Here is a 25,302-nt window from a genome sequence, read left to right on the forward strand (position 1 = left end):
AACGGGAAGTACAATTGCGTTTTTCTTAATTCGAAAGTGGCTGAACCAAATCTCAACATATTATTATCTATGTTTAGAATAAGAAAAAAGGTCTATTAAATTGTTGAGTAATAAATGAGATGTTTCTTTAAAAATTTATTAGATTTTAGTTTTTTTTCTCCGATTTTCGATGTTACGCAAAGTATATGTGCTAGGTAGAGCGTTTTTCTTGCTATTTTAGATGAGTTCCATAAATACATCTTAAATATAAATAACAATATCGTATATATTCAAAAACGTATTCATCAAGGGCTAATATGAACTAACCTTCATCCTTTTCAGCAGTCATTTTTCTCAATACAGAAGTAGGAGTAAAGGCCAACGGTGTTGGAGATGACATGCCTTTGGCTCCGACTGGATTAACTGAATTGGGAACTCCGGTTATATTCGGACTGGCGCCTCGTTGCATCTCCTGCTTCTTGCGGAAATTCTCAGTCTGTTCTTCAAGCTTCTTCTTAATTAGGGCCCTCTGCAGGATATTTTGGGTATGAACCTGCAGTTCGCGCGGCGAAGGGATGCGCTGGTGCATGGCTGCGAAAAATAATTTACCTTTATTGCTATAATTGACTATTGACTGCATGATACTTGACAACAAATTTTGTTTAAAATGGCTTAACACACAATTAACAACAGCAAAATATACTTTCAGCGGTAAATTTGACAAAAAATTTTGCACAAATTTATGTTAAAATTCAGACAAATGAAAAAGTAGGCTCTTGGTGCACTCACCCGGAACGGCCAGATGATTAGGACTAGTTGCCATTATCGGAGAGACACAATAAGCTGCGTGAAACAAAACCATCCAAATGAAAACAAATATCACACAACAACTAGCACAGCGTACGATTGAAACTAGACTGTTCAACCACCAATTATTGATGTAAGTGCTCAGACATCTAAATCAAGCAAACTCCTTAAAGGACGGGCAAAGAATAGATGCAACGAAATAAATGCATGTGCTTAAATTTTCTTTTTATTAATTGCAAGGCAAGACACGCAAATGAATTAGTAGAACTGAATACAAAAATATTTATAATTTAACCGCCCTCGTAATTTTTATAGTTTTCAAGATCTTAATGGGGAGTGACGAATTTGAATAATCTTGTATATCATTTTATAGACATGAGTGGAATTGTCATTGAAATTGCATTAAGCACTTAAATCTCAACATAAAAAAATTGAGAAATTACTCACTCAATTCGTATCATTCAAAATACTTCCACTTAAAATAAAACAAAGATATGCGTGTTCTATTTTAATTCTATTTAATCCTTTTTGTCGTTTAGGACAAAAACGACTTACCTACATTTCAGCAAACAAACAAAACTGCCAAATAAGCATTCGATTCTCTAAAAAAAGCAGATCAGGCCAACATTCAAGTGAGAAAGAGTAACATCAAACAAGAAAGCCACTCAGGGGAATGTGCTCAAGTTGAAGCCGACATACCGTTGTGCGGTAATGGAGAAACTCTCAGCTGTTGGTGCTGCATCTGAGCCTGCTGCTGGGGAGGAAACAAGTGGTGCGACGTCATTGGGACAGGGCTCATAACCCTGGGACTAGGAATGTAATTTGAGTTACTATGAAGCTTTACTATGGTGACGAGCATTTCGCGATGACGCGGCTGTAAGGCCGGATTGGCTATTTGCTGATAGAGGTGTTGAATTGTGATCTCTCCTCGTTTCAGACCTATGATCGTATAGACACGAAAAAACTGGTCATTACTTACACTCAATAGATGACTCATTTTATTGATAGTAAAAATAAAATAGGCATGTTAAGGACTTTGTCTTAACCGTATGTTGCCTAGAAACTATTGCTAAATATAGACAACTTAGTAAATTATTTGTACCTTGTAATATAGCCTGAGCTTCGGGTCTGTTCAAAAGTTCCCTACTTTGTTGCACGCCCATATCTAGAAGAGGACTAGCACGGACATGGGAACCTGCAGGAACACCACTAGCTGAGATCAATTTTCCTATAAAAAAAATTACGACTGGATTATATACAGCGTAAAATGTACGTTCACCAAAAACAGAAAAATAGATTTAAATTTATAGAATGACTACTCTGCACAAACTTGTTAAAATATCTAAACTTTAGTGGAATTACTGTCACATTTATACTTATTTACCAAGCATGTCCATTTGTTTCTGCTGCAACTGCGCCTGCTGCAACTTCATCATCAAGTCGTTGGTCATTGACGGCTGTTGATGAGCATGAAGCGGATTAGAAAGATGTTGGGGTTGTGGCTGATTAATGGCGAGGGCGGCTGCTTGCGCAACCATTCGGGCTTCATCTTGTTGTTGAGAATGGTTTAACATCTGAAAGGAATCGACAAAAATCTATTGTAAAGACGATATACAGCGCGTTCCTTATTTCTATATCATATTAAGACTGATTTATAAACAAAAATTATTTAATTGAAGCAAAGTTGGTATGTAAGATATACTTGCACTGGAAATTGTATTATTTCTGTTTACTTAGTAGTAAACTATTATAACAAATTCATGATCGTCTAGTATCTCACGTCATTTTACATTAACACCGACCTGGGCAAATTACACTTACCTCTAAAAGACTCATTCCAGGGGGTTTATTCATAGGTCCATTTTGTACTTGTCCACTGGCTTGTTGAAGCTTGAAATTAGAAACTCGAAATGAAACTCTGTGTGAACTAACTTCTATTATCTTAGATGATACTAATTATTATTGCAAAATTGGGCTTACCAGTCTTTTAAAAGCGGCAGTCATTTCCTCATCGGGTTTCTGAGGCGGGACTTTGGACTGCACATTAGAGGAATGATCAGAGTTTGGTCTAATTTTTGCCTCTAATTCATCGAGACTGAGGATTTTGCCGCTGCCTATAGCTAAAAGAAAATTAAATAACAAAACGGAAAAGTTGTAGCATACATGTATTTAATATTTCTCTGAAAATATATGGGGTGTCCTATGTGATAATTTTTGGATAACCCGGTAATAGTAAATTTAATAATTTTTTTGTATACGAGACATTAGAATGAGACATAATAGGAGTTAACATGTGCAAGTACTTACAAGAAGCAGCAGCCGACTTCCCGTTCCATCCTTCTGGGTGATGACCCTGTTTCCCTCTTGTCAATAGATCCATAATGTTCACTTGCTGACCTAAATTGAAATTGGACCGTTTTTTGTCGCCGCCCATCGAACCATCCACACCACCAAAATTGTTGCCAGCAGGAGAAATGGGGGCGAAATACGTGTTCGAATCCATTGCAGGTGGATGAACCGACACTGGGATAGAACTGGATTCCGTGATATCTTTAAGAAGATCCTGAGGGAATGCTTTCATGTAGAACTGTACGAGTCAAACGAATACCTAATATTCTCTGAATGGCATATTCACAACAAGAATTTCCTTAGTTTTCTTTATTTCGAAATATTTATTTTAAATATGAATGAAGGGGTTTTAGAATTGGCAACTATTTATTCACTTTTGTTAGAGATGGTTGCCAAGATTTTCTTGGTAATAATAAATGTTTTATATGATTTACACTAAATTTATTTGTTTTATCAGATAGCAAACCGTAGAAGAACTATTTTGTATCATGCCCAATTCTTTTTTATAAAGCATACCTTAATGATATGATTATCTTCCTGAAGAGACGACTTGCGACTTGTTCCCACTTCCTTGTTTGGGCTGTCCTTCTTAAACCAACGGCTAAATCTGGATGTTGACTTATTGGCATCATCGTTGGCTCCATTCTATATACAAAAAATAAATATAAAATTTTCGCTAATGTATACAGAATTTTCACAATATTTTTGGAACACTGTTTAATGTTGAATTTATTGTGTCAAATTAAGATATAAACCATTATGGTTCGATAAAAATTAAAAAGTCTTAAAACAAAACGCACAAGTATAAACAGTTTACTTACAGGCAGCAATCCAGGAATGGCCTCGCCCTTTAAAAATTCATCAAAATCGAAACTATACATGGACTCGTTGCTCTGTATCTTGCTCTGGTCAGTAGTTTTTCTTTCTGACACAGGTGGCACAACTTCACGATCATTACCCTGTTCTGATCCACTGTTATCTTTCTGTTCCCCTGTCTCGGAATGGTTAATGGATGATCTAATATAAAATATATATATGCACCAGATTTTAATATGACAAATGATTTATAATCGATTCAAAAGCTTTGATATAAATAACATCACTAAATTATTTATATCTAAAAATCTAAATCGATGTGACAAAATTATTATGAAGAACTCACCCCTCGTGTTGCGTCTCCTCGTCTTTCTCCTTGTCTTCAGCTATCGTATTCTCCTTTTTCTTGGACCAATCCTTGACACGCTTTACTCTTGATGCAGTCATCTTCCTTTTACCAGGTTTTTCTGACTCATCAAATCCACGTAACTCGATCGTATCATTTTGTGACATAGGGCCTGAAGAAAACCTGAGGGCAAAAATTATTGAAATATAATTTAGTAGTGCCTTATTGAGCGTAGTGAAGACTTAACTAACAGGTAGTAGACTAGTTAAGAATTTGATTGTTTCAACTACACACATACATATATGCTATTCCAAGTTATGAAACCTCTCGATTTGCCATAGAATGTGGTTAGATTCGGCCTCCGAAATTCTAAATTATCTTTCTAACTTTTCCCATTCAGTCAAAAATTTAAAAGTTTAACGCATCCCAATGCAATTTAAAATTTGCTGGATCTCTAACCATATTCCTTTCTCAGAAAAAACATCTACAATCCATGATCAGTCAAGATTTTCAATAAGTGGGAATATCATATATGTATATATAGTCCTTTCTAATAAAAGGCTCTGACTTACCATTCAGGCTCATCCTCTTTGGACTCTGAATATCTGCGCCTGCTTTCAGTATACCTCGAGTTTCGTCTACCCTCCTTCTCCTTAGTCCCATTGTCGATCTCCCGACCAAAGGATCTTCTGTCTCCGTATTTCTCATCTCTCATTCCACCTCTGTCTCCGAACTTGTCGTCGCGTTCGTTGTTCCTATTCTGGAGACCTCTTCCGAAGTTGAAATCTGATTCGCCGGATTCCTTGTCACTTTCCCAAGAGTCGCGCATAATTCGACCGCTTCCGATACGTCTGGTGGAAGAGGTAATCTCTCGCCCACCTGCTTTTTAGAGAAAAATGAATATTATTATTATACAAGTACAATATCGTCTTCTTTTTTCAAGAATTCAACACTAAACTTTTTGTGATATTTACAGTGCCATATTTAAACAAACGCTTTAAGTAAATTGTATGTAAATTATACATATACATGGAAATTAGACAAACATATCAACTTAATGTTGGACCGAAGGTACTATTTACACAAGTTATTATATGTATAATACTATTATTACAATTCTAAATCATTCATTTATTTAAGTCAACCAAAATTATTTTTTTATTCAAGTCCAACAACTCACCCATAAGATGAGTTGGTGCATCGCCCTTTCCACCTACAGGCTCCTTGTTCGCAGGCACAAAACATCCGGAATTGAAGCTCCGACGTTGGGGGCTCAGAACAATTCCGTCGTTCTCCTTTCGAATCCTCTCACGTGGGTCTCCTGATCGTCTCTGATCAAAAGAATTTCACCAATAGCCTCATAAACAAAAGTTCTGACAATACATACCCTATTATCTCCAATATCATTGCCTTTTCCAGTATCCGGGGTGTCAGACTTTTTCCTTTCAATGTTCCATTTCTCAGGGTCCAGGATAGAAACGCAACTGAAAATGAAGATTGAGTAATAAAATTTGGAGCAGAAAACAAACACGGAAAATTGCGTTAATGGTAAAAAAAATGCGATGAGTTAGTTGCGCAGAGCGTGAAATTTTAATACTTACACTTCGTTGGGGTCCAGAAAGTCAGGCTTAGATTTTGCAGCAGGAGCTTTGGCAATTTCCAAAAGTTGTTCTTTGGAATACCGAATCATCTCACGAACACAAAGTATGGCTGGGTCTATTTCGCCAACGCTCATATTTTGAATGTGCTCATCTCCTGTAAAATTAAATGAAACGATGTGTTAATTAAATAGCTGATAGGCTGATAGGTAGATGGCTGGACGAAGGTTAGTGCTTGAGATTTGGCATAACATCCTTTTTCCAATGTTCTTTCAATAAATACCTCTTAAAGTTTATGTTTCATCATATATATTTGTAGAACTTATGTAACAAAGGATATAGAATTGAATTTTTGGGATAAACAAATTCTGATGTTTTAACAATTTTTAAATTTTTGAATTTGAATCTTGATGTGTTCTACACCTGAAAATTAGCTTCCTAGGCAAAAAATTAGGAACGCGTAGAAAAATACTAATATGTCCACAGTTTTTGATGAAGCATATTAATCTCTACAATGCAATGAACGTTATCACATTCTATCACACACTGCGCGTTATGAACATGAAATAGCCCAAGCTCTCATAAAAATGTCTTCGTCTCCAGTAGGACTAACAAAATTTTCATACACATAACGGCTGCCACAGAATATAGCAGATCTTAACTATCAAGTTTCAGTAGGCCTTATGTTTGAGAAATAAAAACAGCTAAGAGAAGTGGTAGAGTGATCAAACAAAAATAAAGATAAAAAAGGTATACAAGTTTATTGAAGTGTCTCCAAAATATGCATTTTGACTAATTTTATCTATTATTATTAATTTTTTGGACTGTCAACACATATTTTACCAACCCGAATTTTTTGTGGCACGTCCTTGGTCATCTATTTTTTGAAGTTGGAAATTCCTTTTCAATTTAGAAATGTATTCACCTTTTTGTATTGTTTCCGCATTTATCATCGTTTTCCAGTTATTTACAAAAGTGACGAAAGATGTACATCATATCCCCGTAAGAAGTAGATATATTCATGTGAAGATTTTTTTACTGTGCGAAACAATTTAAGTTTGAAACGTTTGGCATTCCATGCAGAAGTAGCTACAGTGACTGTGAAATAAGTAATAAAATTATAAAATGGACATTTGCTCGTAATATTGCTTGCATTCAAATTTCTGTTTTGTTGTTTTATTACTTACTCCATAGTACCTACTTCTTCGTAAAGGCGAAAACTATGAAACTTAAACTAGGAAATTTGGCGCAACTACGACTTGAAGTCGTAACTTTATAACTTGTCATTTATATCACAAAAGCTTGTAATAACACTTAGAACAATTATACGTTCGAGGTATTGCTGAATTGTAAATGGGCGATATATGGAAAAATAAATTAAAATAGATCCTTTGTTGGTAGTTAATTTTTCCCAGTACTCTTCAAACAAATGGCCCTTTTACAATTCGTTCTTATTTGTTTAATTTCTCATGATTTAAAAGAAATTGAGACAATACGTTCTAAACGCAAACAAATACGTTATTTTACCTTTAATTTAGGGCAAAAATTATTTTAGGTTTTTTGGAAGGCTTTTTGACCTAATTAACAAATTAGAATAAAGTTAAAATAGCAAATCTTGTTTGTGCCTAGCTTCATAAGGGGAATTCTTAAGCTAGATTTATAAGATATGCTGTTCCCGTTCATCGTTTGCTCTAGATTGGTTTTCTCGCTTTGACACTATAGTTTGATATGTGTCCCTCTTGTTCGACTTTTTCCAACAGGAATAATGGCAAGTGAACGACGAGCACAATAATATTTTAAAATTTCGTTTAACGACACAGAGGTAAACATGGCGCTAAAAATTGAATATATAAAACCTTGCGCCGCGACTTAAAAAACACACAGTATTTATTACACCAGTTTTTATGTTCGCCACTATTCCCTAAAAGGGACGTTTACATCACAAGTCGCAAGGGACGCAGGTCTTCTGAGGGAGTAATGACTATAAAAATCAAGTATAATACATACTATACTTTGTTCACTGCCATTGTCCAATTCCAATAAGGTCTATTAAAACATAATTATTTTCGAGTTACTGCTCTCGGCTAAGTCGAGATTACTCGATAGGTGATATATGTATATGTTCCACTTTAGCACAAGTACTCGTAGTAGTCAATTGCGCGTCCGACTCGCTCAAAAATTATTTTGAAATCTAGTTTTAAACACCATCGGCCGATCGAAAAATTTCTACTGAGCGATGTGATGGTAGTAGGGTGCAACCATAAATTTGACATTATTGATAGTACCCAACTATGTTCGAGTTCTCACCCAATCCCTTATTCAAAGCTGATCGCTGGAGATTCGACTGCGGTTAATCGAAGTCTAATTACTGACGTCACAGATCATTTAGGGGTGTTCGCAAAATCGAATTAATGGCCGTAAGCCAAAAACGCAGTAAATCATATTGCCCATGCCAATTTAGATCGCGGAATTGTGCGGTATAATAGGTTGTGACCTATTATAGCTCACAGGACCAGGTTGTGACGGAATGACAGATGTGTAACTTAAATGGGCAACGGTACTAAAGACTTTCGGATCCCTCATTACTCCTTCTGAGGCTATATAAATAGAAACACATTCTAGCTGAGAGTCCAAAGGGTGTTTTTGTGCAAAAATTTGAGGATAACACAAAAAAATAAAGATAGATAATCATAACAGATTACCTTTGCAAAATGCAGATTTTGTAAGTTCTGGAACAAAGACTAAAAGATACATTGTGAAATTAACTTTGATAAATTCTATAATGAATACATTTTGTTTAGCAGTAAATTATCTAATAACTATCTAGTCTCGAGTGATGTTGATATGAGACATGAATCAAAGTTTAAGCGCAACGACCGTCGTGTGTTAAAATCCTTTTTACTCGCCCCTATCTATTTTGATAAAGCATAATGAAATAGGTAAAACGTAAACCCATTACTTAATCAGCGAATTTTCTATACTCCCTTTAAAATTGCGTTAATTTCTTCGGGTACGCTCACTAACAACTACTTATATTAAGGAAGATAAAACATTAATTGTTTTTCTTCTTATGGAACAGCTTATTTTTTTAACTTACAATTTCCATAATATTATCGAGATATATTATAAATAAATTAAGAAGCATCAAGCTAAGTTAGGATTTCAAGTGGGCCTCTAAAAACGATGAATGCCATTTGTATATGAAATACACAATGTCCAATATAAGAAGGGCCAAAATAAGAATCTCGTAAACTGTAAAATTGTTTAAATGAGGGAAAGCTAACACATTTAAATAGTTTTATGGAACAAACAGATCTATAGAATTATTTTTGGCTTTTGACTTGTTTTCACAACTTTACAGACGCTTACGGTATTGCTTATAATCTACCAAAGCATGAAACATAAATTTTTATTCAAGATGCAAAGCAAAAAATGTGAAATAATCTGCCAAAAATGTAATGTTCATTACCTTACTTGCAACTTCAGTTTAAAGCCAATCAAACAGAATCTTAGTGATAAAATATTTATTATAGTATAGTTCTGAAGGGAAGTAGCAATAAGAATGAATAAATTTAATATTTCAAACCTTAAATAGCATAAAGTAAACCAGATTATTTTCCCCTCATGCTAACAAAACAGCTAGCAAGCTATCTTATCAATTTCCAAAAGAATATTTGATTAGATCTGGGGAAACAGATAGGTATTGGCTTTTTGTCAACCAAAACTTACATACCTTACAGCAACCCTAATTATAGGACAGCAAAATATATGCATATAATATTACTGTGCATTTAAAAAAGATTATTGTATTAATTTAAAGTATAAATACGAAAAATATTCTAGAAAAAATCTTGGTGGGATTTACAACAGACTAAAGCAAAATGGTACACAAACCATCTTTAATAAACAAAAAAACTTAACTTTTGGTTGACAATTAATTATTCTCCTTTTAGGAAAATCTTATTAACCGATTAAAGGTGAACCAACAATCATCAAGAGACCTTCAAGCTCTAAAATGTCGGTCATCCTCAGGATTGAACCCACAGTATTAATACATATTACATCATTAATTTTTTTTTTAATTTAACCAATGGAAAAAAACCATTTCGATATTTCAGTTTTGCTGTTAATATAGCAATAATTATAGGAAACTGTTATTTATAAAGACCCAATACTACAGATAAATTTAGATACAGAACCTACGATGCCACCTCCATACCCAGAGCAATGATCAGGCAACCTTGAAAGGAATTTTAAATTGTAGCAAAACATGTTTAAGTAGGTACATAAATTGGCAAAATTCCAAGGAAAAATTTGTGTTGGTAAAATTGATAAAACTTACTCCAAGACACCTTCTTCACTCTCGACTTTAGTTGTCCGTTTTTAACGTTAGAAAACAAATCGGTTGTAAGTGAATCGTCGTACTGATTCACATCAGCAACCGTTGAATTACTTTTAGCCTTCTTACCACCCCGAGCTCTGACCATATTGAGATAATACAGCACAATTATTATAACAAATAACAAACATGGAGTATTAAAACCTATGTAACACAGGACGAGAATATGATGTAACTTCTACTTTTTCAATCAAAAAATGAATGAACCTCAGAACTTCTGCATGAATTCACCACTACTTGAAATATGGATTTTGTAGATTTTTTGGAACTAGAAAACCGCCCGCGGCACGTCAGAAAACTATAAGATTAAAACAGAAAATTTGCAATGTGAAGATAAATTTATCATACAATGTACGATATGGCACTGTATACTGGCCCCACACAAAAGAATTTTATCAGCTGCTTCTTAGCAAAAAAGGTTCAATAGGTACAAAAAAACTCGTTTGTACGTTGGCAACAAAGCCAAAAACCCATATAGAGAAAATTCTATTTTTGTATACAGGGATTATCCAAAAAGAACATTAATGAAAAAACATATATTTCTTCAAAATGATCTTCCTGTCAAGACAAGATCAAAGGTATCTCAAAAGCTTCCAAAGTTAACTAATGAAGATAAAACGGAGAATTTAAAGTCATATTTTTAGGAGCCCAAAAGCAATGGATTATTTATTTCATATTTAAAAACTTGCACTTGCCGGAGCAACCAAGCAGGAATTTGGTCGTTTATGAAACATCAGGTGCAATTCAAGAAACAAAAGGGCAATATGAAAGTGGATCGAATAACTATTGTAGATTAAAGGTACTTAATTTATTTTAATAGTACATTACGATTCAAGTTTGATAAAATAGTACATTGGCTCACGAGTTTCTCAAAAAGATGATTGAAGCAGTTAATTGGCAATGAATGTATTACCAATGGTTTATGAAACGTGTATATTGGAATATTTTTCCTATTCAGGTGGAATAATTATAGTAACAAATCAAAAATAATTAAAACTTTGAAGCATCTGGTAATTTTACGATTTTAAAAAAGTTAAGTTTTTGAACACCATTTTCATGCCATTTAAATTGTTACATTAATCATAATCAACACAGCAAAGAAAAAATCTATAGCAGTATAGTAATAGGTAAGATCGTTATAATAAAATTGCTGAGCAGTGCGGTTATGTAGCAACTGTTCCGAATTACACAATGATTTATTACGGATGGAGTATAGACAATGCTGCAGACATAAAATGAAACATTGCAGAACTTACAATGAAATATTCTTGAAAATTAGTATTATTATTAATAGTTTTTAGAAATCAAATTGAAAAAAATGGGACCAAATTCATGAACCTCTCTGAATTTTAATCAATATTTGTTTATTTAACTTATTAAGTCACAAATTTTATTAACAATAAAATAGTGACAAAGACAATATGATGATGATAATAAAAATTACAATTTTGAAAGTGCAGGTAAGTACCTACTTGTATAAATTGATATTTAAATTGACATAATGTCACATTTAATACTCACACTTGTAAGTACATAGAGCTCCGTGGGAAGTCGCTTTGTCTTTATAGAAAGAAGTGTTTGTGACTGTTGAGTAACTTTATAAATACCATTATGTTCTTTAAAGAAAATTTTTGAGTAGAAGTCTAAGTTAAGACATACAACTTGTGTTAATGTGTTTAATATTTACCTCTACCTCACTTAAATCACCGACCAATATAAAACACCAATTTAAAATGAAATGGGTTTGTAAATATGAAAAATGGCAAGAACAAATTTAAAACCAATACAAAGTCAGTTGCCTTTAGTGATGGACATAACACGATTTTAGAAGTTGATTCCCAATTGTAATAATTAAGTTGATGATGACTGAAAATTTGGTACTAAAAATAATATTCAAGAGCTTGGGTGACAGTTCAGATCAATTTAATATATATTGTTAAGGGATTGTAAACACAATACCCAATGAGAGTTTACCTTGTTATATTAACGAAAATTATATAATAAATCTCATTAATAAATTGATTCTGAAAATAAACTCTTGTAAAATCATTGATGTAAACTCCTATAAGCCAATGCAGATATCCAAATGAGGGTTGGTCATGCGTGACATATCGCGTCTCACTGGACATCTATTTTGTTGGACAAGTTAATAGAGATAAAAGCCTGTGGTGCCATAGTTGATATATACTTGCGAGATCTTAGTGGGTTAATTAAGAATACATATTTCACACTAAGACAACAAATCTATGAAGACGTGAATCCTTTTTAAAATGTCATCAAATGGGCCAATCTTATGTCCATGAACCAACTTTAACGTTGATAATAAATAAGGTAAAAAGGTAACACATAATAAAAAATTATGTATGTTTAGGTCATTTTAAATATCAATATAAAAATACAGAATGATAAACGTTTAATTTTTGTTGAGTTTTTATGCTTGAAACTGTTCAAATAATTAAAAAAACCTACAGGTTAGTCATTCTCCTGGACTCAAGCAACATTTTACCATAATATTTTTTTTCTTGGTCCACTACTGATGATGCATTTGAGGAAATTTGAATTCGATATTCAATTTAGAAATTTTCTTATCACTTGTATTTTTCCATATCTGTGATCATTTTATCAACTCTTAATGAAAATAATTTAGAAAACCCAATATTTTTATTCTTATTCACTTATTCCCAATACAAGATGAAAAAATTATTCACTTGAATCAAATGAATAAAAAAGAAATACAAAAACCATACAAGTTTCTAAATTAAATAAGAATATCAAATGTCATATAATGATCAGCTAGTGTCCTAAAACAAAAAAAAATGTATGTTAATTGGTTTATCCTTATGGTTTCTCAGTAGAACATACTGTCACTATCTAAGGCTCCTTTCGTAACTAGAATTTACACAATATTAACTGTGTTACTGCAAAGTATTTTAAAAATATATCAATTCAATAGATAATTCAATTAATTAATTTAAATGATAGATCATATGAGACATTATTACATATGTCACCATCTTTGTCATACCACTGCAAGGTTTACACATATCTCGACATATGTTTAAGCTGTGATTACTTGATGTAGTTGACAACATTAACTTAAGAATTTCAAAACGTTGCTACATTATAATATAGTTAAAGTGTCTCATTTGCTTCAGTATATGTAAACATGTATGTATACTGATCTCCATCAATAACAATGTATTGCAGATTTTTCAAATGGACTTCTATTAGAACTTTCTCTAAATTATGGTAATCGTGTCATTATATTTCACCCTTGGTTGTATGCATTATAGATATGGGGATAAAAAAAATGCTATTATTCTCTTATGTGGGAAGTACTGAGTCTTCTGAATGAATACCAAAGCAGACAGTAAATAAGGTAGTAGTAGAGATGTACATAAAAATCTAAGACTCAAAATAAATAGACAACAGTTCCAAAATTACTCAATCCTCACATTACACAACAAAGGTGTCTGGCAATAACAAAGCACTATGTATTTGGGTTGACACATATGTGCATTTTAATGATAAAGGCAGAATTTATTGATTTTAAGTTAGAGTAAAAAGAAAACTAGAAATTGATGAACTAAGGATTAACAGCTTGAATAAACATAGATATTTCAAGCAGAAAATAAGAGATAAATATAAATAAAAACATACCATTTTTAGGCTGCCTGTCAGTGGAATCAGAGGTTGTTTCATCTGGTTGAGGGCCGTTTTCCGACATTTCTTTGAAGGATATTCTTTGGTAACACTTGAAAAGTCAACTACAATGCTTCTAGTCTAGGTTGTACAATAAATAATCAAAAATTGTACAAAAAAAACCTATATAATAACTTATTTTTAATATCACAGGTCGGTTTATTCGTCAACAACTTAACATACGTAAACGCGTATTATATATAATAAATTAAATGGAAAGATTGGGAATTCTTGTAAACTGGACTGATACAGAATTGAGGAAAACTCGTTTATCCTCTACACGGTACACAACAGTTGTCTAGAAAATTGTTCTCCACTAAGCAAAAATAGAAACGTACGCCATTTGCATTTTCATTTCATTTCCCTTCGTTTACGACGTTGCCGATTTCACTAGTGTGAAAATAGATCCCTGCCCAACAACGGATTCCTACTTTGCTTTCCTTTCCTTTTCTCTCACACAGCCACTGGTATCTCAATGCCACTAGCACCTGTGCGATATTGCCATGTCGCCATAAAGTTAGAAATACGTTTTTATGTTGTATAAATGATGTTTATGAAATAAAGAAATTTATTGAAATATGTGAGAAAGTATGTAGAATAGAAATGACATTTTTTTTTTAAAGAATGATTATAGTAAAATATTTTATCTGTGAATTACGCCATAATGGCAAATGATACTCTCAATCCACCAACATACTCAGACTGACTTGTCTCTGAATATTGTGGTGACACTTAGTACACAGTAAATTTTCACTTAATTGCAATGCTCATTCGCAAGGTTTTTTTTAAAGAATATGAATTTTGCAATATATTTTTTATCTGGTTAGAATGGGCCGCAAATCATGTTCCATAAAGATGCTACGAATGTTTTTATCATTGTTATGGCAATATAGGCTGCTGTCTGTGATGAAGAACCTGGGTTTAAGTGCCAGTAAGTCTAACTTTGTATTTGTTTAAAAAAACTAATACAAAGCAACGGAAAAATTGCAGAAACCTAGCTATAAAGGTTTACTATTACTTCTAAATAGGTGCAATAGCATTTTATATATTAAATTTGCAGATATTTATTAAGTACCTACTATTGATTAATATTGTGTGAAATATGTTGGTTATACGAGTAAGCCAGAGATGGCAGCACATTAAAGTTTTTCACACATCTGGAACTATTATACAGGGTGTCTTATTAAATTTTTACATATTCCAATTCAGATCTTTTGCTGATGGTGATAATATATCACATGTTCAGTATTGTAGTGTTGCGGAAACATTAAATATCCTCTTTTTGCAAAGGGTGTATGAGGAATAACAAAGAAAATTATAAATAGTGCCCACCCTCCTACTTCTCTGCACAATTCTATGCATCTTATTAAATTCTGCATTGATCTTAAAACGTCTCTTCTTATTTTGGTCCTCAACGTTGCAATGATCTTCGGAGCTTATTGTTATCGGTGATTGAGAATTTATAAATGAGGTCTTTCACATATGTTTCTATTGCTTATTAAGATTGTTCCGTGAAATAGAGACTTACAAAAAGCACCACATTCATCAAAAGCCAGATAATCCTTTCTATTAGTGCGCGACCACTGCAAGGAAGGACAAATTCATTTAGACTCTCTTATTGAGGGGTGAAAATCAGCTGCCATAAAGTGAGGTCGAAATTGCATAACGTCAGTCGACGAATAACGGTCCATTTAGTAGCCCCCTTACGAGCACACAGCGTCAACATTTGTTGATGAGAATAGAGGAGACCCTTCACTTTAAACTGACTGCTACGCTGCAAGATTCCTATAACACAAGGGGATGGAAATATATTTTAAGTTTGCTTTCCGGAGACTTGAATTTTTTCACTCTTGTATTCTTCTTTTCTTGATTAGGAATACGGTAATTTCTTTTGAAATTAATTCTAATCTCTTGTTATTCATTAAGCTAGAAATCCTTAGGGTGCATGCATTTGCCTGAAATAACTTCATACTTCGCATTGAGCATTGTTAGATCATCTGTATAGAAACTCGGGTCCTTTACCTCAAGAGAGATTTCCTCTAATATCTTATTGGATGACATATTACACAGTGTTGGACCAAGGATCGATCCCTGTAGGACACCACATACCATTTTCAGCTCGTCTTTCCTATGTTATTTTTACATTTATACGAAAATATACTAAAGGAAAAATCGCAAAGCTTCAAAAAATATTTTTTATTTACCTACTCAAACAATTTTAACATTCGCAATCTTAACAAAAAACTGAAATACCTAAAATTATACGAAATATTCGTCCTAGAACATTTGTGCCGTGTAGATGCGACTTGAAATATTAATTTAGGCGGGGGGCAAGTGACCAGATTGCCATTTCAAACAGTTTTTGAAGTAGTGGTAGTCAGCAGTTCCCAAATATACTATGCCCTTAGGCGAAAAAACTTATTTAAAATAAAACGTCGCATTATAATTTCTACAATTTTCACATTTCAATTTTAAGCAACGATTAATGGTTATAACCATCCCTTTTACGGGGATATGGCCACGTCAAATTGCTTGAATTTTCTTTGACCTTTAGAACAGACGAATTGGTGCCAAAGTTGTATAAGAGTTCTCGTGAATCTCAATCACCGCAGTTGGTGGACTCCTTCAGACACGTCGCTATAATGCACGTTGATCTATATCCCAGTCCTTTGTTAGTGAGGTCATTAAATCGAAGTCTTCTCACAGTTTTCGTTAAATACCTCCACAATGGAAGCCTGCAGACCTTGTCTATGATGCTTACACCAGCTTCCATGATTTCTGCCATACGGTTTGGGGATCGTAGAAAGCTCCGCGAGTTGAAGACCCAAAGGTCGCACTGGCATCAGGAGTTGGATTAGATACGTTAACGGTCAGACGAGGTTGATGGGCATTTGGTTTGTAAAACAGCTTGGCCTTTAGCTGTTGGTTGGAATTGGGAACTCCTTTGGTGAAAATTAGTTCTTCGTTTTCATATACTCAGGAAATAAATTCCCTTTTCTGGTCTGAACATTGATCATCAGAGTAGAATGGTATTCATGGTGATATACCAGACAACCCACTTTGGACCTAATGCATAGATTTCAACGAGCTCGATATGGCGATGATTATTGGCGATTTATGGTCTTAAATCGTTATTTTACGCAGAAATTTAGAAATAAAAAAATTAAATTTGGGTGAATCTTATGACGGATCAAACAAATATGAAGGACGACTTATGAATATAAATCGCGCACCATCCCTCCTGCAGGTGCGGTTGCTATTGTTTATTTGCCAAATTTTCTTCCTGGTTTACCGGTAACTGGGAGTATTGAAATTACAAGAGATTTTGGTAATGTAGAAAATTACATATGACAAATCAATGGAAAAATTCCCGATAACTTTATATTCGTCTTTGATGTAGACGTCTTCTTCGATTCCGAATGTGTCCTCCGCATAAAGGCATGATAACATCCAAGTGTAGATTTTATGCACTTTTTGTGTATGTTTTAGGAAGAAAAGACAAGTGACCTTTAAAAGATGTTTTGAGGGACTTTTTTACCGTGTGACTACATAACAATATGGCTGAGGCCAGAGACTGGCAAGGAAACTACATAAAACTCATTTGATAGGATATGAATAGGACATTAAAAGTACCAACAATCTGCTTTAGGTATTTTAGGAAAGCGCTGTTTCTTTCCAAGATTATGTAACTTAATTGCCACTTTTCTTAGTAGAACTAGGCAGGACAAATGTTTTAGGGCGTAATCGGTTTGCTACATTAGGGTTCAACATCTGAAACATAAACCAATTGAGTTTACAATGCCTTTCAACTAGTACCAGAAATAAGAACAAAAACAAATTGATTTTATTATAATTTGTTTTTGTTCTTATATATTAAGATATGTACAGGGGCCTTTAATAGGAGTTTTAGGTAGTTATAAAGACTCTAGTGACCTTTAGTTTGGGTTCACTCCTGAAACCCTTGGTATCGATAGGGTCATTTGCGTTAAAGGACAAACGTAACAAAGAAGTTGATCGATTTACTGAATTATTAGTGTATGGACCCCATAGTGGGAGTGACGAAAAATCGTGATGAGGTTCGTTTTTGTAGAAATTAACGTAGTACAAAAAATAGGGAGTTACACGTAAATACCTATGTTGTAGTCTGTGGGTAAAACATACCTACTAGCATCTCTTACTGAAGGTAGAGGTAATAAATGTACCACACAGATGAACTTATCAGTTTTTCAGCAGTTTTAAATTAAGATCTAATATCCTGGTGGGCCTCAGAGTAAATTCCAACATCTAGTTTATTTGTTGTAATTTTGTAACAACAAGGTGCGTGTCTGTACATCTAGATCTGGACAGTGATTTGTCCAAAACTCCCTCCAACTTTCTTTGACTACATTGGGCGAGGGTCTGGCAGCTCACTTTATGTTTTCGTTGTAGAAAGAAGTACTTTTGAGTATTTTTTTTAATTTAGAAAACTATTATTTTCTATTTTTTTTTTCGTTCTGTCTTTAAAATCACGGCTAACACACGACACACGCGTTAGCTAGTATTTTGTTTGCCTAAGATCAAATTTCTAGCTTCTATTCGCTTCCCCACATATAGAGAGTAGATATCTAGACTGTGTGTCGAATATCGTTTTCAGCATAAATTCGACGTTCCTTGCCTGTCAAAAAGATGGCGCATATAGTCGTAGAATATTCACGATTGTGTGATATTTTCCAATTTCATCATCAAAGGGAAGGTCAGTATAGTTTACCTAAATTACTTCTCTTAAACAAATTTACTTAAATTCTATATCATTTAGTGACTCGTGTAGACATTATCTATTTCTGTACGGGCGTATTTGTATTGAGGAATTTTACACTATCGTCTGCAATTTTTTTTCTTCACGTCTTCATTTCAACAAAATAAACCTTCGACAAGCAGAGGGATTTGACTGACTCTTAAGTCTTCAGAATAAAATGTTTTCAATGGCAGTATGGGCTATTTTTATACAGTTTTTATCTATAAGGTCGACTTAAAGCTCAGCACCCATCCCATAAAGAATATAACCATTACCAGGCATGCGCGTGCGTTTGCTTCGTCGGTTCAATAGCACAGCGTCACGTGATTGTATTCAGTATTCATTTGCATTCGCTATTCGGTATTTCGTTCGCTTTCGTTATACGACTGCTAGTGATCTTTAGCTACTAAGTCTGAAATTACAGTGTATAGCAGTATCGACACACATAGTTCAGTTTTTTAGGAATTCGGTAAAGCAGATCGCATTGGCATTATTGACGTTGGTAGTTGTACTCTCTGGGCGTAGCTTTATATAAACTTGTGATTATAGATTTCAATGTTTTGTGTCCGTTGATTGGCAAATTATTTTCCATTGTGATATTTCAGAAGCAGAAATCTTGGACATCGTAGCCGTGTTAGAAGTTTTTTGGCGATTTTCTTGTGCAGTGCCGATCATGTATAGTTTTTAGTTCATATTTCAATTTTTTATATGCCGCAATAAACATTGATTTTCCTATCATCTAAGCTTACGGATTGTTTTCAATAAAACCGTTTGTGTGTTTGATTTTCTCTTTTACTTAACGTTTGTAAATGCTGGGAGAAACATTTTCCACCCTTTTTCCATAGAAATTCCTCCCACCTATAAACATTTGTGTTATTTATTGTCTTTAATTAAAATGTTTGACGTAAGCCAGAGTCAGCTGTGTAAAGTGGTTCAAGGTCGAAGTCAACGTCATAATCCATAGTCTGCGAATATAACCAAAAGGGAGCATGAAAATATAGTCACGTTTGTTAAAACTGTTTCAGTTCTTATTTTAACTTTACTACCAAAAACTTGTAAGAAATGTAAGTTTTAAATTGTGAAATATTCAAATTTTTCGATGATTATTTTGCATCATTCACATAGTGATACTTGGTAAGTAATTGTATATTTCCCTGTGAAGTCGGAACTTAAAGGTAAATGGGTAGTTGAATAAAACACGAACATATCAGTTTAATAACGTGCAATATATTTCGTAAATATACTATGACTAGAGTACGACACGCAACATTAAGAGTTTAAATTAGACACTAATTAACTAAGTAAATATGCGTTGATATTGAGAAGTTTTATTGTACGCAAATAGTTTACATTATGTACACAGTGGAACAAAAAACTACTAATTTGTGTGGGTATATTTTCGTAAGTTATTGCGATTGTATTATGTCCAATATTAATATCAATTTCATTTACTGATCAAATTTGAGTTCTCGGTCTATATACTGTTATGAAATAAGTTATGATATGTTGCACAGACAGTTTTGACTATTTTCAAAAACTCTGTAAAATTATTCTTGACTAGCAATTTTGGAACGCCCTTAAGTTTATTTTTGTTCGATTTAATCGGATTTGTTACCCATCACAAAATCACAGTTTTCTCAGAAATGGACGGTTTTGAGAGGCATTAACAAAAATTAAAAAAATGTAAGTTTGAATTTGCTATAAAACTGGCAGATTTCAATTATAAATTAAATAAGAGGTAAAGAAATTCATAAAATTTTAAGGGTGGCCTACCTCTAAATTACTCCTTTTTGAACAGCTAGTCATTTAAAGTTTTTTGCACCTCAACATGCCAATATACGAAATACATATTTAAAATCTAGTTGCTCTATGTGATAAAAATGCTGAAATACGGAATCTAGAAGGAAAAGTTCGTTTTATTCATTTTTTTGGGTTTCTTTAGGTAAAACTCAACAAACAAGAACGATCAAAAACAAAAAGTATCTCACAAAAGTACCAAACGCATTAAAATGAAAGCAAAATGTGAAAGTGTGTCGAAGAAAAACCAGAGGCCCTGCCCCTTAATAGTCCATCCGGCTGTATTATTAAACTGAAAGTTCTTTTGCATTTTTTCTTACTACATTTTATCGCTTTAAAGGTGCAAATGTGGCAAAAAAATAAAAGACATTTCATCATGACGTTTCTAAATATTACCTTTACAAATTCGCTATTTAAAAAATTAAATTAGACAAAGAAAAGCTTATGCTGGAAATAGTGCACAGGGGAGAGATGGATATATTCATATATTTTAGTTGATCTTTGTTAATATTAATGTTAATTACTCTTTAAATGTGTTATATTGTTGTTTTAAAAGAGTTCAATTGAAACCAAAAAAGTTGCCGATGGTTGCACAGAGTCAAAATATCGAATCAAGATACTAAACATGGCTTGTTAGGAGAGTGGAAAAGACTTAACAAAATGTAATTAATATAAAAATATTTTGTTCGCAAAGGCCGGAAAAGATAAAAATGGGTTTGCAAAATTTCGGGTTTTGGCGAATATCTTCGCAACAACTCAGAATTTGTATATTCTCAAAAACGTATTTTGTTGAGCGACTAACTGCGCAGGTTTGTCACAATTTAAATGACATTGGAGCTCTTATGGTTTCCGGGATCCTGAATTAAAATTTTGGACCATCTTGTAGAGTATAGCAAAGACAATTTACCATAAAACGCTGACAATATTTTGATTACAGAATCAAAATTTTATGCTTTCTTTCATTCTTCCCAAAAAAGGAATGATGTGCTTAATTTATTTTTTAAGGGATATTAACTGTGAGGTCAGAATGTGCATATTTGTCAAGTAAATGAGATGCGCGCTAAAAATGAAATTTTTTTGTATGAATAAATAAAATTTCGTGAATTTGGGTGAAATAACTTTGAAAATCAAAGCTGTTCCTGCAATTAGAATTCAAGATAACGAGCGATTTATGAAAATATATGGTTCATTTCCACAAGAAAATAGAAAATGAGGCTGTTGCAGATAAAAATTATCTAGTGAATGTTATAAAATACGGGGTGTCCCGATTTAAAAATAAAAGTTATAGTTACTTGCTTAAATTTGATGATAAAATAACATTAAAAATGATTTAGACTCGTAACGCTGTTTTTTATGAGTGGTCCAACTTTTAAATACTTTATGAAACAGTATAAAATGGTGTTTGCATTTGCTAATGGTAGCACCTATTGGCAAATCCAAAAATTCAAATAGTACTGTTGGCAGCATTTAAAACTGTGCAAGTAGTGACTTTAATTATAATTTTGAAGAGGTCCAGTGGTGTAAAAACGAGACAGTTTAAAATTTTCTGCTTTTTTTTATAGAAACAAATTTTGGGACTCAATTCAAAATAAGAATGGTCTTGTCTTTGTGAACAAGTTTTCAGCTATAGAAAAAAAACGTTCGATATACATTTCAGCGTCTCTTTCTCAGTTAAACATTTCATTATGTATTCTGAGAAGACACTTAATAAACTGACAATTTAGACTTTTTTTTATATGTATTAACTCAAATTTTATTTAAAAAAATATCTAAAAGTCTCGTTACAATTTTAAGTGATTAAGTTAGTGCTCGAGTTTGAATTAATCTTTCTTTGTGAGACATAAATCTCAATGTAAAATGTCTGGTTAGACTTGGCACTATGTTAAAAATTGACTACGAATTGTTAAGTTTGTATAAATATTTTGTTGAGCTGAGGTGTCGAATGTCGCTTTCTAAAACAAGCTGATAAGCTTGTTTATGTGCATTATTGTTCTAAGGTGACTAGTAAAAATTATAAATGGTTTAAGTATAGAAGAAAAAATCGAGAAGAGCATTTAGCAAACGTGTTTACTAGATTTGGAACGTTCAACTCGTACCGATACTTATAACTGAACTGAAAGAAATATTTCTAGATGACGAACTATTTATCATGATGAAGGTAAGATTGACGTTCTTTACAATCATATGCAATATAACAAGTGTATTGAAAATTATTAATTAATTTCAGGAGTCTGAATGCAATTTTTGGATGAAAAATGTGCGAAGGGGCGTAGTGTCTTAGTAATCTTTTCTGATCCAGATTGCGTGAATTTTTACCACTGATCAAAATTTTATTGCGACATCTGGTTTTTAGTGTAGAAGAGGCAGTGAATTACTTTACTTAATATTGAGCATACCTACAAAAAGGAAAATAGTTTATTCATTCTTATTGATTTGAACTGTTTAAATATATAGTGGTTACAATTTGTCCATATTGAAAAAATGTATTGTTTCTGCTAAAATACTGAGGAAACAGAATTTTTGAGCTATATGAGAGTAAAATAACTATTAGAAATTGTTACATGAAAACTTTGATAAGATCAAAATGTGGCTTAAAACACCATAAAAAATTATTTACATTTCGTCAATTGTTTTTTTTTTGACAGTAGCGCCACCAGCGGTAACTAAATTTGCCAATAACCGCCTTCAGTTGTCACCCAGAATACCCACGTGTATGTGTCTACGTGCCTTGTTTTCTCATTGGTTATTTAAGGTTGGTGAGTACATATCAACTTACTAATTCTAATAGAGAGGCACCCTGTGGTGCATCCCCAGTAGAAAAGGCTGTTTAGCTTGAAGTTCCCAAAGGTCTACCTACTACTCACAGTAATGTCCTTGTAATTTTGGAGTCTTCACGGCTCAAGACAAATAATTGTGTCCTTGGCTATTTATCCATGTGATTGCAACTTACATTTTTCACTGCTGCCTATCTGCCCGATCTTTTACAAGCTCATAAACTTCGACTTGTATCTATGAATAGATTAAAATAGTTACCTGCGCTTGCTCGAAGGCAAACAACCAACGATCAATAAACAGTTGGCCCAGCAACAGTGTCAAAATGTCAGAAACGTGAAAATGTGATGTAATTTTGTTAAGTTAAAGAGGAATAACCTATCGGTAAGTCCACTTATCTTGATTCTATTTCAGACGTATGTATGTGTGAGAGTTAAATACTGAATAACGTTCTCGCATACTTTTTGGAACAATTTAGGACGGCACAAAAATGGGTACTATTAATAGCTATAGAAGATTTATAAGAGGTAACCCGCATTTAAATTGAAGTCGGTATTGGAAAGAACATCAATCAAACACTCAAATTTAAGCCAAATCTGAAATTTGCCAAATATCTCCTTTGTAAATAATCCATCAGCAAACGAAAGATGGCGGAGCCGTATCAGCAACACCGCACACCGCGAATTGTTTCAAGCCTCCGCACCCACAATCGCTTCCTTTGCAGAAAATCTTCCACATGCGTAGAAAGTACAACTTTTCTGTACGATTATGACGAAAATATAAACTGCAGCTCCTGGTAAACCTACGTAACTCACGCTTCCACTTTCAGAACTGAATCGCAGCTGGCGTCACAGCCGCTTGTCGGTGTCGGACTGCGATGCGTTTCAAACTCGTTCTTCAATATTTCGTTCAGACGTCGCAGTCAGAGACCTCAACGAAGCGGTGAAAATGCAGTTAACGTAGTCGCCGAGTGCGCCAAAAGCCCTTCTCCCCTCATTCGTTCTTTTCCGATAGGGTTCGGATGTTTCCGTTGACGTATGTTGCGCACTTCGTCGTATTGTCATAGAAGGCTACAGAAAACGAGCGACGAGGCTTGGAAGAAGAACGAAAAGTCCGTTTAGTAGCAGAACTTTAATTTTAAGCGATAATTATGAACAAGAACAGTACACACAAAGACTTAGCAATTGCAGCAAATTACCATGTGCAAAACTTAAATGTGTGAGTGACCAGTGTGATATAAGGTAAGGTGCCTTAAGAAGTACCAATCGTTAAATCGGAGTAGTCGTGCAGCTTCGACAAAAAAAGGCTGAGCTTTGGGTCCGGGCAACAGGCAACATGGTGGTTTATGAAACGCGGGCGTTCAGAATTTGCAGTTAAACGTTTACGTATGCTGAAAGTTTCTTTTCGGAATGTGTTCAGGTTGACGACTTCTTTGCATCATCTGCAAATGAACGTGTATGTATGTTATCCGTCTTTATCTGCAAAATGAACTCTGAACATTCCCAAAATGGTCACCTAACTTGTGGATGTGGAAATAGCTGTCTAAACAATAATTGCATTGATGAAGGCGATTAATAATCGAAACGCGTGAGCGAAATAGATCCTTTGAATTAATAAACCTTAAGCACTTGTTCACCAATAGAAACTTTCTTATTAAAGCTTCTTTTGGTTTACGATCAACTCGTAAGGAAACTTCGTTCTATTAAGCTGAATTCTCTATAACTCCTCTTTTATATTGTTTTTATAGCTAAAACAACTCTTTGTCAAATTGTCTTAGGTACTGAGACCCCTCATAGTTGAGTACACATAGGCATGCGAATTTCATCTTCTGCATTTCTAGAAGCTTTTAACTTCACAAAATTGTCTCATATCCACCTAATAGTCATGTCATTTAGATATTCTGTGTCATTTTTGATGTAAGCTTTTTTTGCTTTGAAGTACATTGATCTTTTCGATTTTTTAC

General features: G+C 33.6%; 2 protein-coding genes across 13 annotated transcripts in view; one reads left to right on the forward strand and one right to left on the reverse strand.

Moving 5' to 3' along the window:
• The window catches only part of LOC136342547 (eukaryotic translation initiation factor 4E transporter-like), a 102,692-nt gene that overhangs the window by 6,345 nt on the left and 71,045 nt on the right, over positions 1-25,302 (reverse strand). Inside the window, exons 1-16 of one of the 8 annotated variants that reach the window (XM_066288470.1) lie at positions 13,955-14,357; positions 5,899-6,052; positions 5,685-5,781; positions 5,478-5,628; positions 4,870-5,179; positions 4,298-4,480; positions 3,957-4,152; positions 3,652-3,780; positions 3,094-3,349; positions 2,767-2,906; positions 2,608-2,676; positions 2,171-2,360; positions 1,889-2,014; positions 1,486-1,725; positions 769-822; positions 307-570 (exon numbers count right to left, since the gene is read on the reverse strand). In XM_066288470.1, the coding sequence (XP_066144567.1) occupies positions 307-570; positions 769-822; positions 1,486-1,725; positions 1,889-2,014; positions 2,171-2,360; positions 2,608-2,676; positions 2,767-2,906; positions 3,094-3,349; positions 3,652-3,780; positions 3,957-4,152; positions 4,298-4,480; positions 4,870-5,179; positions 5,478-5,628; positions 5,685-5,781; positions 5,899-6,052; positions 13,955-14,021 (2,626 nt within the window). In that variant the 5' untranslated portion in view covers positions 14,022-14,357. Of the gene's footprint in view, positions 1-306; positions 571-768; positions 823-1,485; positions 1,726-1,888; positions 2,015-2,170; positions 2,361-2,607; positions 2,677-2,766; positions 2,907-3,093; positions 3,350-3,651; positions 3,781-3,956; positions 4,153-4,297; positions 4,481-4,869; positions 5,180-5,477; positions 5,629-5,684; positions 5,782-5,898; positions 6,053-10,237; positions 10,658-13,954; positions 14,358-25,302 lie in introns of those variants that run through there. The other 7 variants (XM_066288468.1, XM_066288466.1, XM_066288471.1 and 4 more) reach the window with 7 other exon arrangements.
• The window catches only part of LOC136342543 (uncharacterized), a 30,852-nt gene continuing 24,115 nt past the window's right edge, over positions 18,566-25,302 (forward strand). The window contains exons 1-2 of one of the 5 annotated variants that reach the window (XM_066288454.1): positions 22,262-23,723; positions 24,169-24,580. Coding sequence is in view for 1 of the 5 variants with exons in the window: in XM_066288452.1 (XP_066144549.1) it covers positions 23,281-23,323 (43 nt within the window). In the remaining 4 variants the exon portion in view is untranslated. Of the gene's footprint in view, positions 19,905-22,261; positions 24,581-25,302 lie in introns of those variants that run through there. The other 4 variants (XM_066288452.1, XM_066288456.1, XM_066288453.1 and 1 more) reach the window with 4 other exon arrangements.

This window comes from Euwallacea fornicatus, chromosome 12, assembly GCF_040115645.1.
Source record: "Euwallacea fornicatus isolate EFF26 chromosome 12, ASM4011564v1, whole genome shotgun sequence".
Lineage (NCBI taxonomy): Eukaryota > Metazoa > Arthropoda > Insecta > Coleoptera > Curculionidae > Euwallacea > Euwallacea fornicatus.